The sequence below is a fragment of the Schistocerca americana genome, chromosome 5, assembly GCF_021461395.2.
Source record: "Schistocerca americana isolate TAMUIC-IGC-003095 chromosome 5, iqSchAmer2.1, whole genome shotgun sequence".
NCBI lineage: Eukaryota > Metazoa > Arthropoda > Insecta > Orthoptera > Acrididae > Schistocerca > Schistocerca americana.
Window position 1 is genome coordinate 546,374,787 of NC_060123.1, and position 16,289 is coordinate 546,391,075.

Below are 16,289 nucleotides of genomic sequence, written 5' to 3' on the forward strand. Positions count from 1 at the left end.
CCATATCTACTAGAGGTTATGTAAAATCGCGCAGTTCAAAAAATAGAAAAAATGCGGCAGCGTGTGATTACAATATTGATGCGTCACAATATGGTTCAGTTAAGACATACAAAATTCTGGATGTAAAATTTCAGGGAATATGAAACGAAATGACCGCAGACGTATAGAAAATAGTCGGTTGATTTGGATTCATTGGAAGGATACTGGGAAAATGCACTTCAGTATACAACAGAGTTTGTTTACACAAAACTCGTGTGTCTCGTAGCAGAATATTGCTCAAGTTTATAGGACCCATCCCAGGGCGTACTGAAAGCACAGAAAGAATGGTAGGACGAATATACACACATCTGCTAGATCCTTGGAAGAGCCCAACGGATATTCTGAAAACCTTAACTGGCAGACGTGTCCATACATATTAAACTGCAAAAGCCTACTTACTATTTCGAGAGAAATCTAGGAATATCCTAGAGTTCTTAAGTATCCCTGTCGTAGGGACTGCAAAGCGAAGATTAGACTAATCACAGCTTTCCCAGCGTCATTTAAGCAACCATATTTCCTTCACTTCATGCGCGAATGGAGTGGGCGAAAAAAATGCGTGATATAGTTCAAGTACCCTCTGCGATGCATTTAACAGTGGTTTTGAGAGTAAGGATGTGAACGTATGTGTATATGCCGATGTATATTATCTGACAGGGACACAAGGATAATAACGAACACCAGAACTTCTATAATGAAAATATTTTTAATAAAATAAATAAAGTTTGTGTAATAAATACTGTACATATTTATAGAGTAATTGGTAGATAATAATAAGTCAGTCTTCAAGGAATCAACATGTGAGATGGCAATTCGCAGTGCTATACAGAGCTTTGTGCTAAACAAAGGTAACAAAATAATTATTACTAACTCCCATGTCCACCAAGTCCTACGTCTTATAAGTATCACAGTGCAATATGTAAATTATTTGTGCTTTATAGCATTGGTCATAAGTTAGGCAACAATGTCTTGTATGGCAACAATCTCAGAATGGGAGAATCCAATACATTAAGAGTATTGAAGGGGCAAGTCCTTTCATCGGGGCTCGAACTGGGCCCAGAAGGCAGGCGGTGTCTCGATGGCTCCCGGGATGTTGCAGCGGAGAGGCGGCAGGCTGTCCGCCCGGACCGAGAAGTTCTGCAGAAGCGCCGCCAGCATGAGGAACATGTTCTGCCGAGCGAACGTCTCCCCGGGGCATACCCGCTTGCCTGTAAGCACATATAAACACTTGCTAGCTGACAGGAATGGAGAGACAGTTAAAATTAAAACGCAGGTGGTATGGAATTAATTTTGGTATACGCAACTAGTCGGATCATACTCAACGAAAATAAAGCGAAATATAGTAATTAATAGTTGTGTTAGGGAACAAAATTTTAGCGAGTATCGAGAAATCACTGACAGAGTCCCATAGCGCTTAATACTTGGTCCATTTCCACGTCTTATCTAAGTGAATGACTTTCCATTTAACTTCCTTTGAGTAGACTTGAAACTTCTTGCAAGTGTTGCAAATATTGCAATTGAGCTGATTAGAGGATAGTAACAGAAGAAACTGCTAATACGACTCTGCAAAAGCTTATTTTGTGGTGCTCTGGGGAATGAACCTTGCTTAATTTCAGAAACACAGAAAAACAGTATATTTCAGTTCTGTGCGAGAAAGGTAGATCAAAATGAACCATTTCTTGCCCTTTTCAATAAACTCCTTATTGGTATGTCACAACGTCATATATAGAGTAATTACCAATGTTTCAGCAGCTACTAGGGATATCCTTCACCATAACATACTTACAGTTACACACCCAAAACTATGTTACTAAAATGAACTCCAGATACGTAAGCCTACATTCTTATTTTACACTTTTTGTGTGGTAAAATAGCCAAACATGTGCTGATCAACTTTCATAACACCATTGTAAGTAGTAATATAAACTGACAAAGTTTCCAATCGATAGAGGTTATATGTAGTAACATTAATGGCACAGATAAAAACGTTCGTGTACTATGAATGTAAATAATCAGGGCATGGTAACACATACCAGTGCTGAAGGGTAAAGTGAGATCCCTGGTGCAGAGAGTGCCATCGCTGTTGAGGAATCTCTCTGGTCTGAAGTTCTCTGGATCTTTCCACACACCCCTGTCCATGTGCATGCTCCATAAGTTGGCTACCACCACAGTTCCCTGCAGCACAATATACCAATCAGCATTGAAAAATTTTTGGCTCTGTGGCATATAGAGGAATCATACATACATTACTGCTGTAGAAATACTAATAAGTGGCTCAAATTTCAAATTAATAAACTAGGTATGATGTGTTTCGATCTTTAATGTTTATAATGCATTCTACTCCCTCGGCCTTTTCAATTAATTAGAAAACTTGTAGTCGCCACTGCAAAATCTGTTACAGACATTGTCCTCCTTGATCAGATATCAGAAGCTAGAGGCTCACAGCTGCCATTTGATATGGAGTATCCCAATGGGACCTAAACGGGGCCAATTAACCTATGATATAGAGAACTCCAGGTAGAGGTTCTTAGTTGATAGCTGGTACAGAGTATTCGAGCAGGTTCTACAGGTTCCCTCCTGGCCACTGGAAAGACGATTCCCAACAGGGGATACAGGATCACGACTGACTTTTGGTATGGAATAGAGGGACCCAGCTTACTTTTGGTATGGAGAAAAACCAACACGGAGGGAGATTTCCTGACATTTTATATGGAGAATTGCAACAGGAAGTAAAGGTATCTAACTGACCTTTGGTATGGAGTAGCCCTGTAGGGTTGTGTCCTCTGTAACAGCATGTGGGATCCCGATCGGCAGCAGCGTCTGTATCCTCATCGTCTCCCGCAGAATGGCCTCCGTGTATGGTAAGCTGCAGACAGCAGGTTGCTGTTAGTATCCAAAACAAAACGATCTGCACTGCACGTGAACTTTCTCATCAGCATAATATTCAATTACTCAAAGAGCTCCCTTTGACAAATGATCGGTAATTGGAGTACATATATGAGTTTGGTGGTACACTGAAACATCTGAATGTGTCAAAGTATTTTTCTGTGTGCAGTAACATAACATATTTTCATGTATATGAAATGTAAACACTGGAAAAATACTGTATTTTGATATATCAATTGTGACACAAATTGTGGTATGTGATATTCTTGGCGTCAAAATTTATTAAATCAGCAATCCTAATTTCGTTAGCAGTTATGTCTGTAGTAGAAGATGGACGTGGGTGGTTACAAGATTCTGGTTGTATACGTTTCTAAGGATAGACAGAATATTTTATTCCATATTCATCCTGACACGCTTATTCTGTAATGTCAAGAGAACAGAATATTCAGGAATTAATTCGACAACAATTAATCCTTTTCATTTTCGTCACTTGCGTTCCCATGGTAGTTCAACTGCAGTGGTAGGCACATCAGGAGTAACTGTATTAAAAATCAAACTCATGAAAAATTTGCATCCCTAGAATTAGTCTGGGAGAGAAAAGGAAGGATTAACGCCCCATCGGCAGTGCCATCATTAGTGATGGGCAGCAGCTCAGACAGGTCTTTTGTCAAAGGACGGTTTTCATATTTTGGCTTACAGAAACATAGGCAAATGTGGGAAACCTAAACCTGGAAGACTGGATAGCCATTTGTCCAACTATTCCAATTGGAGGGTTGAGTGTGCCACAAATGTCACGTTCTGTGAATCACGAATAGATAGTGTCATACAGTTCTTGATCATCAGACTGTCTGCCATGTCTGTGGTTAATACGCAAAACACTTCACAATGTGTGATGGTGATTTCTCTACTGGAAATGATTGTAAAGAAACACCCCTGGTGCTAATAGGATCAATAGGCTACATGTCATAAATGGGATTCAGACTCTTCTGCTATCCACCCATCATCAGAAACGTGAATGTGATTGTGTATAATACCTGCACTCTTCGTAGAAATTATATTGAAGAGCTGCAGTAAAGATGTGTTAGATTTGATTAAGGAGATACCAAAATTTAGTCGAGAAACTTGTTCCAAACGGAAATCCAAGCAACACTTGTAGGTTACTCAACCCCAACAGCGCCCGATATGACTTGGCCAGTACCCGTGAGCCGTTGGTGATGCACGTGTTGGGCACTCACCGAGGGCGGTCGTTGAGGTTGGGAAGCCTGGAGTTCCCCACGACGGTGTCCAGTTCGAGTTGCGCTCGCCTTTGTGCCTCTGGATTGTGGGCCACGTACAGAAGGGCCCAGGAGAGAACCGTTGACTGAACCATGGAGGCCGGCAGGAAGGTGTCGAACAGGGTGACGCCCAGCTGATCAACTGCAAAGACAGACACCTGCTGCGATTTACTCGAGATATTAAATGTTGTGTTGTGTTGGATGGTGATACTAAATATTTGTACTTCTAAGTTCGTGTATCAACTCATCTTCAGGTTATGATAATGGTTGTTGAGAAAGAGGCCCATGAGGACAGTAAATGCTTTGGCGACAATAGCGTGTTAACAAACACCATGAGGACAGTAAATGTTTTCGCGACAATAGCGTGTTAACAAACACCATACAACATAAACCAAAACAGCCACAGCAATAGCAACAGTCTTTGTGAAGGCTATCCACACTCACTAAGTTCCACTTTTACTTCCCCCACTCGAACCATCAATGAGTTCTGACATTTTTAAGACAAGTAACTTGTATGCTTCAAGGAAGAGCCAAACAGAAATACGAGCAAGTGCATTAGTGAATGAGATACAGTTTCCTCTTGTTTACTTACTGGTATATACAGTATCAGTACCCGCCTTCTTCTTCTCCTTTATTTCTTTCAGGTATCTGTCAATGAAGTCCCTCATGTGATCATCAGAGTATGTCTTCTCGTGTTCCTTGATCACTTGCTGCAAAAAGACAGACTTAATCATTTATATGAAATTTGGGTCACAGGAGAAAAATTTCTTTCACGTTATGTTACGTTGTCGGCATCAAGTCCATTATCATTGACATACAAGGAATATGTCACATACAGAGAACGCAAAACGTACTGCTCAAACTGTAATAATTCTATTACCGATGTATTGTCTGCGATTCGTGAGCAGTGCATCTCCTGTCTGTTTAAGTTTCCTTGGGTCCATAGACTTGTAGTAGAAATAGCGTCCTAGCATTTGTCTGTGGTTCTGTACTGACAAGCCGAAGAACTAAACGGATGACCAATGGGCAGGTACACTTCCTTGTCAGGCAGAAAAGGGGTGCTGTGGCTAAAATAAACTACTGTTTAGAGGCAAATATGTGCCAACATGGATTGTGTTCTCTCCTTTATGACAGGCGATTATTAATCAAATTCTGCAGCCTGCAAGTCTTTTAGACAGTCATGGCAACACAGATAGAAAGCTTTTAATATGAGGAACAAATTTTAGCGTCACATTTCTGAGCACGAGCACCTAAAGAAAAGTTAATGCATAGTGGCAAAAATATTCATAACCACGACTTGTTTTCTCCCTTTAATTATGAGGCGCACACTTCTGAGGAATAATTTATAATTAGCAACTTGAATAGTTCATGACTGACGATTTCGTACATTTCAATGAGTCATTCGTTCACGGAACTTCAGGTGTTTGGGTAAAATTTCAGAATTAGAAAATGAAAATCAACGGTTTGGATTCAAAAAATTCAAAAATTTATGGAACTAAAAACGTAAGATAAAGAGAAGAAAACCTATTGAAGAAGTACCTGTAAGAAGATAATCACCCGTCAGTTGTATGACGAGAGTTGACAAAAGTAGGGAAACACATGGGAATTTGGAAATGCAGAGCAATTGGTTAAAATGATACGAATGTTTTACAGATCTGACTGTGTTTCCTTACATACAGATAACCATTTCAGAAATTAATTGGAAAGCCTCTTGCAAATTTAAGTCGTATCTAAATGTTTCCCGTTAGATGGTATATTATCTCTTAACTTTAAAAAAAATGTGTTTCCTTTTCTAGTGGTTTCAGATTGCTGGGGTATTTTGAGAGTTTAGTCACACACATTAAAAAATTTGAATGCAGAAGCTCTAATCTACGATGCTCTATCAGCTTGCTACACGTCAAAATAATGCTCACTTTCAGATATAGGGTTTCAATTACGTTTAGGAACAGAAAATATGCTAATGCGATTTATTGCCGGAATGTTAACATAGTACTAATGTCGAAATTGTTGTGAATCTTGTCAGTTAGGTTGACACTGTTTTGGCGTGTGAACAGAGGAAAGTATTGTATTGAGAGACATGAATAATACCAAATGCGTCAGGAACATAATCTGCTGAGGACTATCGCTTCTCAAATCTGTATTAGCCGCTCTTTTAGCAAAACCTGCTTCATCTTTCTGATCAGTGTCTCAGGGCAAAGTTTTTCTTCAGGGATTTGGAAAACAGGGAAGAATCTAGTTCCGTGTTGGGCATACGCAAAATAAAGTCTATCAGCTAAGCAGAAGCAGCTCTTGGCAGGAAACTCAACTGTTTCACGCAGAACATTCGACATCTACAATCCACAAGCTACATTGTGGTGTTTGGCGAATGCCATTTCTGGTACTACTATCTTTTCATTCATTCATATCCCATTCACAAGAGGCATGTGGGAAGAAGGGTTGTTGATAAATCTCCATATGACCCCTAAATTCTTAGATTCCACTTTGTGGTCATTTTGCGAGACATATGTGGGAGAAAGTAATATATTGTCCTTCCTATTCCCGGAACGTATGTTTTCGAAGCTTTTACAGCAAACCTCTCCGTTACGCACAACGCCTCTCTTGTAGCTTTTGCCATTGACTTTGTTGAGCATTTTCTTAATTCTCTCATGCTTGCTAAGCGAACCTGTGACGAAACGTACCACTCTTCTTCGTATCTTATCCACCAATTCTGTTAACCCAAACTGGCAACGACACCAGACCAATTTGCAATACTAAAGCATAAGTGTAACAAGAGTTTTGTAAGCCATTTGTGTTGTGTATTAAGAATGTTGTTTCAAGGTTCTTTCAATGAACCTCAAAGTGACATCTGCCTTTTCCTACCATTTGTTTTATATGGTCACTCCCTTTTATGTAACTGCAGATGGTTACTCCTAGGTACTTTGCGGCAGTTACTGATTAGAGTGATAAGTCAACAGCAGTGTAATTGAACAGTTTCGGTTTTCCTCCCCTATTTATGAGCAACAGATTCAATTAAGTACCTAGGAATTATAATTACAAACCGCTGAAATTGGAACAGTCTCACAGAAACAGTTATGGGGAAAGTGAACCAAAGATTGGTTTTATTGGCTTAGAAATAGCAACAAATCCACGAAAGAGACTTCCTACATTACGATTGTTTGTCCTCTTGTGAGTGTCGCTTCAGAGTATGAGATCGTTAACGCATGGTATTGATAGAGAGACCAAAATGTTCGAAAAATGGGAGCTCTTTTTGTATTATTACAGAATGGGCGCCGAGATTCTCACTGATACGTGTAAAAGGCAGTTGAGGTATCAATCATTAAAATAAATCCGTTTTTGGTTGAAGTGAGAACTGTTCACAACACAGTATTTGAGTTACCAACCTTCTCCTTTCAGTGCCATAATATTTCACTGATTCCTGGAAACACACAGTGCTATGGCCATCATGATAAAATTCGATACCTCAGAGATCACACAGGAACAGCGATCATAGCTTCCATGGGCGAAAGTGGTATGACAGAAAAATTGTCCGAAAATTTTTCTGTAAGCCTAATCCAGCCATTTAAGCACGAATTGCAAAGTAATCATCATAGATATAGATTTCTTTATGTTAATTTACTTCTAGTTCCTTCTTCAACCGTCAATCCTCTGCAGGTCGTTCTACAATTCGCTACAGTCTTCTGGCATTGCCGCAGTTTCCCTTTTATATAATAGTTAAAGGCAGCTGTAAGCTTAGATCTACTTTCAAAAATCTTGCTTCTGCAATCAAATACATTACTGGGTACTCACGTGGAAGTATGCCAGAATCTTCTCGGCGGACTCGACCGTGTCGTGATAGCCGGACATCTTGGGCGCGATGGACGCCAGTGCGGAGTGCAGCGTGAGGAAACCGCCTGTGGCGTCTCCAGCCCTGGCCGTCTGCAGGCCTGCGTGCCCCAGGTAGCGGCACACCCCATCTGCTGTGCGCGGCAGCCGGCTGCCCGCCACCACCGGCATGAAGCCGTTGATGAAGCCGGGGAACAGTGCATCAGGCAGCAGCACGCGCCGGCTGCAGTCTCCTCCTGATGACGACTGCACCACAACCTGTCGAAACGTCACCAGCCACACACAAAGGAACCACTTCAGCACTATGTACTTCACTTACACATAGAACTGGATACTCATAAACAGGAAAGGGCCACACAGCTCTCTGACAGACTAATACCTTACTAACAGCATAACCTTTCGATAATGTGTTTTCTAATCTGAGCTTCGCGTGACCCATGGGTAAGGCAGAGTCTTTTGTGTTGTTGTGACTGTGCTAGAAGGAACTCAAATATGAGGTGTAAATTATGTCACAGAAATGAATCGATTTTTTCAGATTATATTTATTCCAGAACGCTGGACATAGACTGTATAAACGCCAGAATAAAATAAAACAGAATCCAAGTAGCTCCTGCATTACACCAATTCAGGGCCCAGAACACAACAGAACTCTGAGTTCCATGTTTGTATACAATTCCACTGTATTTGTGGTGCAAAATTCACGTAGTCCCTACTGTGAATTGTTATCTGCTGCTTCTATAACTGACCAACACCGATTCTGTGACAGGCTCAGCTGCAGTGTGTGATCATTTTAAAGGTGAACTGAACGCTTCAGATTTTCCGGTCGTCTTATAAAGAAGCAACAATTCTCCAACAGTGAAGCTGACCAGTTATGGTTCTTTGGTCGTCCAGAGTTCACTCAATTCCTGTTTCTGATATTCAGAATAAGTAAAATATAATACAAATCAGTCTGTATCTTTCCAGTTATGAAACTGACTAACTTGACATATTTTTTTATACACAGGCCAATTTCATCAGAGTAACAGGCATATGTGTATGTAGCCAACATATAACGAATCTGACTGAATAAATCTTAAAGTCAACCAAAGATCCAATATTATTCTACTACAAAGTTTGAATCTGGAAATGTCTAGAGGGAAGGAATATACCCATGGTAGTGATTGAGAATGTGAAGGTGCGCTACAGAAGATGTATCAGCAATGTTCAGGTAGGAAGTGGACAGAGCCAATGGTCTGAGATAAAATGTGGCGTCCATAAAGCGGATGCATTGTCTCCAACACTCTTCATCATTCTGGTGGCCGATGTCATGAAAAGGATAAAGGACCAGAATGGAACTGAAGGCAGTGGTCTTCGCTGCTGATAATTCATATGTGGCAAAAAAAAATGTAGTCCAAGAAATTCTGAGTGACAGAGCTGGTGAAGGTAGTGAAATGAAGTTTGTCAGATACATGCTGAAACGAACAAAACAGGATAAGGTAAGTAATGAAAGTAATAGAGTGGACGTATGTGTACAACTCAGTGTAATGGTAAAATGTTGCCGATCTATATTAATATGGTACAGTCATGTAGAACTAGTGGAAGAAATCAGGATAGTCAAGAAATACCTTGAAATGAATGTAAACGGAAAATAAATGTTGAATGTCAATGTGAAGCCGGGTCGACATTGTTAAGGACGTCCCCCAAACTTCTCTTCTTTGAGATAGGATCGGTGAAGAAACTCTGTACAACGAAAAAGCAGTTGGAAGAGGGTCGTCACCAGAAGTCGGGAAACTGAAGCTACGACCTGACGATGATGATTTAGATGTTTTATTTTACCTCTGAATGAATGTTAGTTAACTGCACTGATTCTTAAAAATAATCATATACGCAATGACTCTGAGCAACGCTAATTAATGTTGGGAGACATTACACATCTATAGTCTGCAAGCCACATCATTTTGTGAGACAGAGAGTATTTTGTGTTCTACTGTCACGTCCACTCCTTCCAGTTCCAGTCGCGAATGGTACATGGGGGCAAAGAATGTGTACGCTCAAATCTCTCTGATTTTACTTTGATGGTATTTTTGAGAAATGTAAGTAGGACGAGGCTGTTCATTGGTTCACTTCAAAGGAATGTACTGCGGGAATTTTAACAGTGAAGTTCCAAACTAACGTGTGACGAAATGCACTGCTCTTCCCTGAATCTGTTTTGGCCATTAATCCTGTCTTATAAGAGTCGCATTTGCAAACTGCCACTTGGATCTTCCGACTTTACCCAGGAGGTCATTTTATATGCTGTGATCATTAGTGTTTCTACTTATTGGTAATGCCACAAACGTGTGCAATATATACATACTACAGTAATTAAGTTTCATAAATTTTCCAGTAATCAAACAGATGACCATGAATGTATCAGATGTCTAGAACATCACGAATGTAGCCAAGGCTACTTGTCTACAGCACGAGCAGATACTGGGAAGGAAGACTGTTCCTGAAACTCACCTCATCCTGTCGATCTCCTCGGATGAGCTCCACCAGCTCCGTCATCTCCGCTTCGATCTCGGACTCCAGGTGATCGGAACGCCGTCCGAAGCCAAAGTCCCGCAGGTACCTCAACGTGAAGCGACGCTGCTCCATCAGCTCTGGGCCCACTCTGAAGTTTATACCTGCACAGTATGGAAGCTAGCCTCAGCAATTCATATGGAACTGAGCGTCATTATGCATGTCGTTTATGATTTTGTACTGAGAGATTACAAAGAATATAGTATGCTTCGACACTGTGGGAGACGGTGTGTTGCAGCAGACTGTTACAAGATGCTGAGCGTGAAGCTAACTATCTGGCAGTGGCGTACGAAACGCTGGTGGCTCTGGTAGGATGAAGTAATGCTGACACGCTTCCAACTAGGACGCTGGCCACTGACACACAGCTTCATCCCCCAACTTCAACACCCAGTCTGTAAGCCCGTGGCGTATAGATAAGTATATGCCACACTTTATCTGAATCCCCTTCATGTTCTGACAAGAGAGATTCTTATTTTGGCAAGTAGGCAGAATAATAGCTAAGTGGGGACCTACCCTATTTTTAGCTAACGACGAACTATACAGTTAAACCGGTACACATTTGTGTAACATCTGATTTCCATCCACGGCTGTATCATTCTCTTTTTAGTACAGCGATCAGCCAGTCACATCTATGAGTTGTGTTATTTTAGATTATTTCAATGCATTTCTCATGTTCATCATAAGATTTTAGAACTGATTATCAATACAATTTTCGTACTTCCCTGTGTGTGTGTGTGTGTGTGTGTGTGTGTGTGTGTGTGTGTGTGTTTCCGCTTTTCTTTCATTTTGATAACACTCGCCTCACAAAAGATTTTCGTTAATTGCGCTTAAGTTCTGGCTGCTATGCATCCATGCCAATCTATCAGCATCATCCCTTCACTACAAGACTCGCAGAATGCAGTATATCTGCTCAAAGACGATGTGGAAATGGAAGTTTTCGTGAATGGGAAGTAGGACAACAACCTATAGCAGACTGACGACTGACAATGCAGTCTTAATTAGTAATGTTGTGGGTGACCTGCAACAACTAGTCAACGTAATAATAGTCAACGTACGCGATAAATCAACTGGTCAAAATATCAAGAACAAAAGACATAATTGAAGCTCTCGTCAATTAACTTGAATTTATTTCAACGACGCATTGAAGAAACCTGACAGGCGCAATTAGTACTTAGAAAGAAAGTGCTCGCGTGTTCTGATTTCAACCTGGTTCAAGTGGCTCTGAGCACTATGGGACTTAACATCTAAGGTCATGAGTCCCCTAGAACTTAGAACTACTTAAACCTAACTAACCTAAGGACATCACACACACCCATGTCCGAGGCAGGATTCGAACCTGTGACCACAGCAGTCCCGCGGTTCCAGACAGAAGCGCCTACAACCGCTCGGCCACCGCGGCCGGCTTCAACCTGGTCATAAGACCAATATTTGTAACATGCTTTGTTTAGTCTGTACGTTTTTGCGATTGAAGTTAAAAGTAAGCACCAGGCGTGGCACATTTCATCATGTCTTCAGCATGAAGCTGGAAATGTAATAGGGACAAACTAGTATACTGATATTAATCTTCTTTCTTTCGACAGTCGTCAGTGCTTACCGAGGTCTTCATGGGGCATCCTCTGCTTGATGGCGATGTTGGATATGCGGCCCTGCAGACTAGGGTTGTTGAAGGCCTCCTTGGCAGCCTGATAATCACTGATGACCACCACGGGTAGCGGTCCAAAGTAGAGGCCCACCAGTTTGGAGTTGTAGCGGCGCGTGAAGGCATCCATCACCTTGTACGGAAACTTGTAGTTTTCCAGCAGCAGCTGGATGTAGCTTCCCCATATTGGCAGTCTAGGGGGGCCTGTAAAATACAATGCCGGGAATGAGATAAGCCACACAGCGGATAGCGGCGAGAGAGCTAGAGAGAGTACAGACAAGAACTGAATTTTGTAGTGTCATTTTATTCCTACGACATACAAATCCAAAAAGTTTGCGGTTGTGAACAGTACAGGCTTATGCAACGCAATACACAGCTTCAGGAGCATACAACTCCTCATTAAGTTACAAGAGACACAGGGAAGGACACTCACTTTTCATCGAAAACGTCTGGTTGGTGGAGTAGCCTAGATCCCATACAACATAACAAGAATCAGCTATATTTTTTTGGAACTGAGAATCATCAAGAAACATAAGTACTATCACTGGCTTTTCATACGCTATAGAGAAGAAACATGCAGCGAGAGATCAGGAAGAATATTCATTGCAAATTGCGGCCGGCCGAAGTGGCCGTGCGGTTAAAGGCGCTGCAGTCTGGAACCGCAAGACCGCTACGGTCGCAGGTTCGAATCCTGCCTCGGGCGTGGATGATTGTGATGTCCTTACGTTAGTTAGGTTTAACTAGTTCTACGTTCTAGGGGACTAATGACCTCAGCAGTTGAGTCCCATAGTGCTCAGAGCCATTTTGCAAATTGCGTTTAACGTTACTGGAAAATTAGTGAAGTGTGAACCAGAAGACATCATTTCCTATACTATGCGAGCAGGATTTCGAGGATATGTTAGTAAGGAACTGTGGGAGAATCACAATATCAACTTCTTTGTAGTATTGACTTCTGATAACGTGTGCGATCTGACCTGTTTTGATTATAGCATTAAGTCGCAGAAAAACCATTACATCCAGTGAGTGGAATCACAGTTTAAATGCCTCTGGGTGCGGTTTGATGAGTCTAATCTTGTCTCCGCGTACCTATCTGAGCGATACGCACGTGGTTGTAGTACTTTCCTAGATTATTCACCTATAGTTTGTTCTTGAAATTTAGTATGTAGGCTTACTAGGGATAGTTGGTGTTTGTCTGCAAGTGTATGCCAGTTTAGTTTCATAGTCATCTCCATGGAACTCTCCCATGTGTCGAACAAACCTGTGATCATTCGTGCTGCCCTTCCCTGTATAGATTCAATATCTTCCGTTAGTCCTACCTGATATAGGTCCTGCACACTTCAGTAATATTCTAGATTGGGTCACACGAGTGTTTTGTAGACGAATTGCATTACCTTGGAATTCTTCCAGTGAACTGAAATCTGCCATCTCCTTTACCTACGACTGAACCTATGTGCTCATCCCACTTGACACCCCAAAATTACTGCTCGCACGTACTTTTATGAGTTGACCGATTCCAATCGTGATTCGTTGATATTGGAGTCACAGAGTACTATTTTTTCCGTTTTGGAATATCTCAATCAAGTTGCCTATCTTTCGTCTCATTTTAATCTTATCGAGATATGACTGAATATTTCTGCAGCTCTTTTCAGGTATAACTTTATTTTAAGTGACTGTATCATTTGTGAAAAGTGTGAGCTTATTATTAATATTGTCAACAAGGTCATTATTATACGACATGAACGACGAGGGCCGCAACACACTCAACTGGACTACATATTGACTTACTTCTGTGTCTCTGGGTGACTGTCCATACATAGACACAGATGATCTCTAATAATGAATTACAATGCGTGACAGGAGGAGCAATGCAAAAGATATTGGAGCTGTGCTGTATCTGTGCAGAACCAATAAAACGTGGTATTATAACAACTGTGAAAAGCGCAACTTTACCTCTCATATGTGCATCACTGGCGAAATGAATTTGAAAGTGTAACCTGTTTTACCACACACTGAAAAACAGTAGAAACACTTGATTTGGTAAAACCAACTGAAGTAATTTGCTGTGGGAAGAGAAAAACACAGTGCCTACTGGAATGTCGTTAGTGAGACTGGGAAAGTAAACCCATGTAAAAGTATTACAGAAAGTCTAAGAAGGATTTAATAGCTTGACAGCCGACTTTGCACGGATAGCACTAAGAATATGGCCGTAGGACTTCTCTATTGTAGAGGTAATAAATTATACACACAAACTTTCCTCGTGAATCAGGCTACCTATTAGAGATAACCATATCAAAATTTCTGCGGTATTTCGTGAGAGTTGCCTTCACGGCGGTGAGTGACTTCAATTTGTAACACATACAGAATGTTAGAAACAAGCACCGAGATATTCACACAAAGGAACGATAACGTTAACACGAAGCACCCACTATCTTTTTGAAAGAAACATGTTTCCTGCTGTGGATGTTATTTATTTCCACTGCAATTATTATTTTGGGTACTACGTCGTTTCAGCCGTTTAGCCGGTCTCATGCTAAATATTTGCCTCCCTAACCACAATAATTATGTTTTGAGTTACGTTATTTTCATGGTCACTCCATGGCTGTCTGGGGTTGAAAGCTATAGCAGTAATATTTCGTACACTACAAGGAGTAGCATAAAGACTATGTCATTCATTTACTGTTCTCAAGTCGTGCTGAACTGTGTGCTGCGAGACATCTCAGACAGGTCACATAGAGGGAACTACATATTTGCAAAGAACCTATGTATGATCTTATCATATTTCACAGTGACTGAAATTCACCTTACGAACCAGCTAAACGAACATCCCATAATCAGTCTGGTAAAAACATGGCAGCCATTGTTGGCTACACACTATCTACGAGTATGTAAGCTCTCTAAGTTACTGGGCACTGAAGAGTAGTCGGCTAGTTGCATGCAGCGTGAGCACATGGGAAACAGACGAAAGGGGAGCTGTGATTTACTGATCAGTTTGCTAGTATGGACAGATAGCAGGAGGTATATACCTGGAGGGAAGTTGTGAGGCCTGGAATATGCGGCCTTCACGAGGAGGAACAACAGAAGTACCACGATCACACCAGACAACACAAGAGCGAGAGGCGACATTCTGGTAGGTCTCTGTCTTCAGGCTCTCTCGGATCTTCCCTGGAGGTCGTCTTGCTCGCCGATGAAGCTAGGTTCACAGGCAGACAACTAGTGTTTTTGTTGCTTTCTTTCTGTCTTCTGACCACATGGACCCCCTCAGCAGCTTTTTAAGCACCGCGACGCCCGCTTCCCAAACTACGAGGCCCTCCGCGATAACGATGCCCTGCCTGTAGGAGGCCACGCCCACACCGCCACGTGTCGTGACTCAGCGTCTCTCTCGCTAGAGAGGTGCTCCAATGAAACCTGCTGTCATCACACAACAACAAGAATCTGCAGCGATGACAGATCGGCATGATTTCACAAAAATACATGTACTCTGGTACAGCATCAGGAAATCTTAGGTGTAATCTGCACAATTGAGATGCAGGGTAAATGACATCCACTCTGAAAGCCAACATGCTGGGGAGAGTTCCTGCCACGTTTTACTGTGACTTCAGCAGACTGTCAATACCTCGACCTCCTCCTCTGATAATCACTTCTTTCCGGATTCAGTTTTTACTCTGAACCAAATGTGAACTGTTTATTACTTTCTAGTAGTGTAAAACAATGAGTCGAGCTGTGATTCGAACCCAGAACCCTTGCCTTTTGCATTTCAATGTTCCACCGACTTTGTATCCAGACACGACTCATGGCACGTCCTCGCAGTTTTCCACCAGCACCTAGAAACAATCCCATAAGCCATGACTATGCCGTCCCTCCATAATATCCTTCGTTCCAGGAGTTCCATTCTCGCAAATATTAACTTCCAGTATTCATTTCCAAAGTGACACAGACGTTGAGGTCTCTACATTCACTCCCTACGAGACAGCCTTGAAGGTGATGGTAGAATCTAAGATTTACGTAAGATGTAATAATTTTAATTGATATACTCAGATAGTAAACATGATTCATTGATGTAAGATAGATGCAAGGCGTAATAATTTTAATTG

The 16,289-nt window shown here is 41.4% G+C and overlaps 1 protein-coding gene across 1 annotated transcript; it reads right to left on the bottom strand.

Annotated features, from left to right (window-relative positions):
- Positions 1-1,071: 1,071 nt before the first annotated feature.
- LOC124616519 (probable cytochrome P450 304a1) lies at positions 1,072-15,321 on the bottom strand. Its single transcript, XM_047144833.1, has 9 exons — positions 15,222-15,321; positions 12,154-12,402; positions 10,500-10,663; positions 7,983-8,276; positions 4,789-4,906; positions 4,158-4,338; positions 2,785-2,902; positions 2,070-2,211; positions 1,072-1,244 (listed from the first exon to the last, which is right to left on the bottom strand). Exons 1-9 carry the CDS (start codon positions 15,319-15,321, stop codon positions 1,072-1,074), a joined length of 1,539 nt encoding a protein of 512 aa, XP_047000789.1.
- Positions 15,322-16,289: the final 968 nt, after the last annotated feature.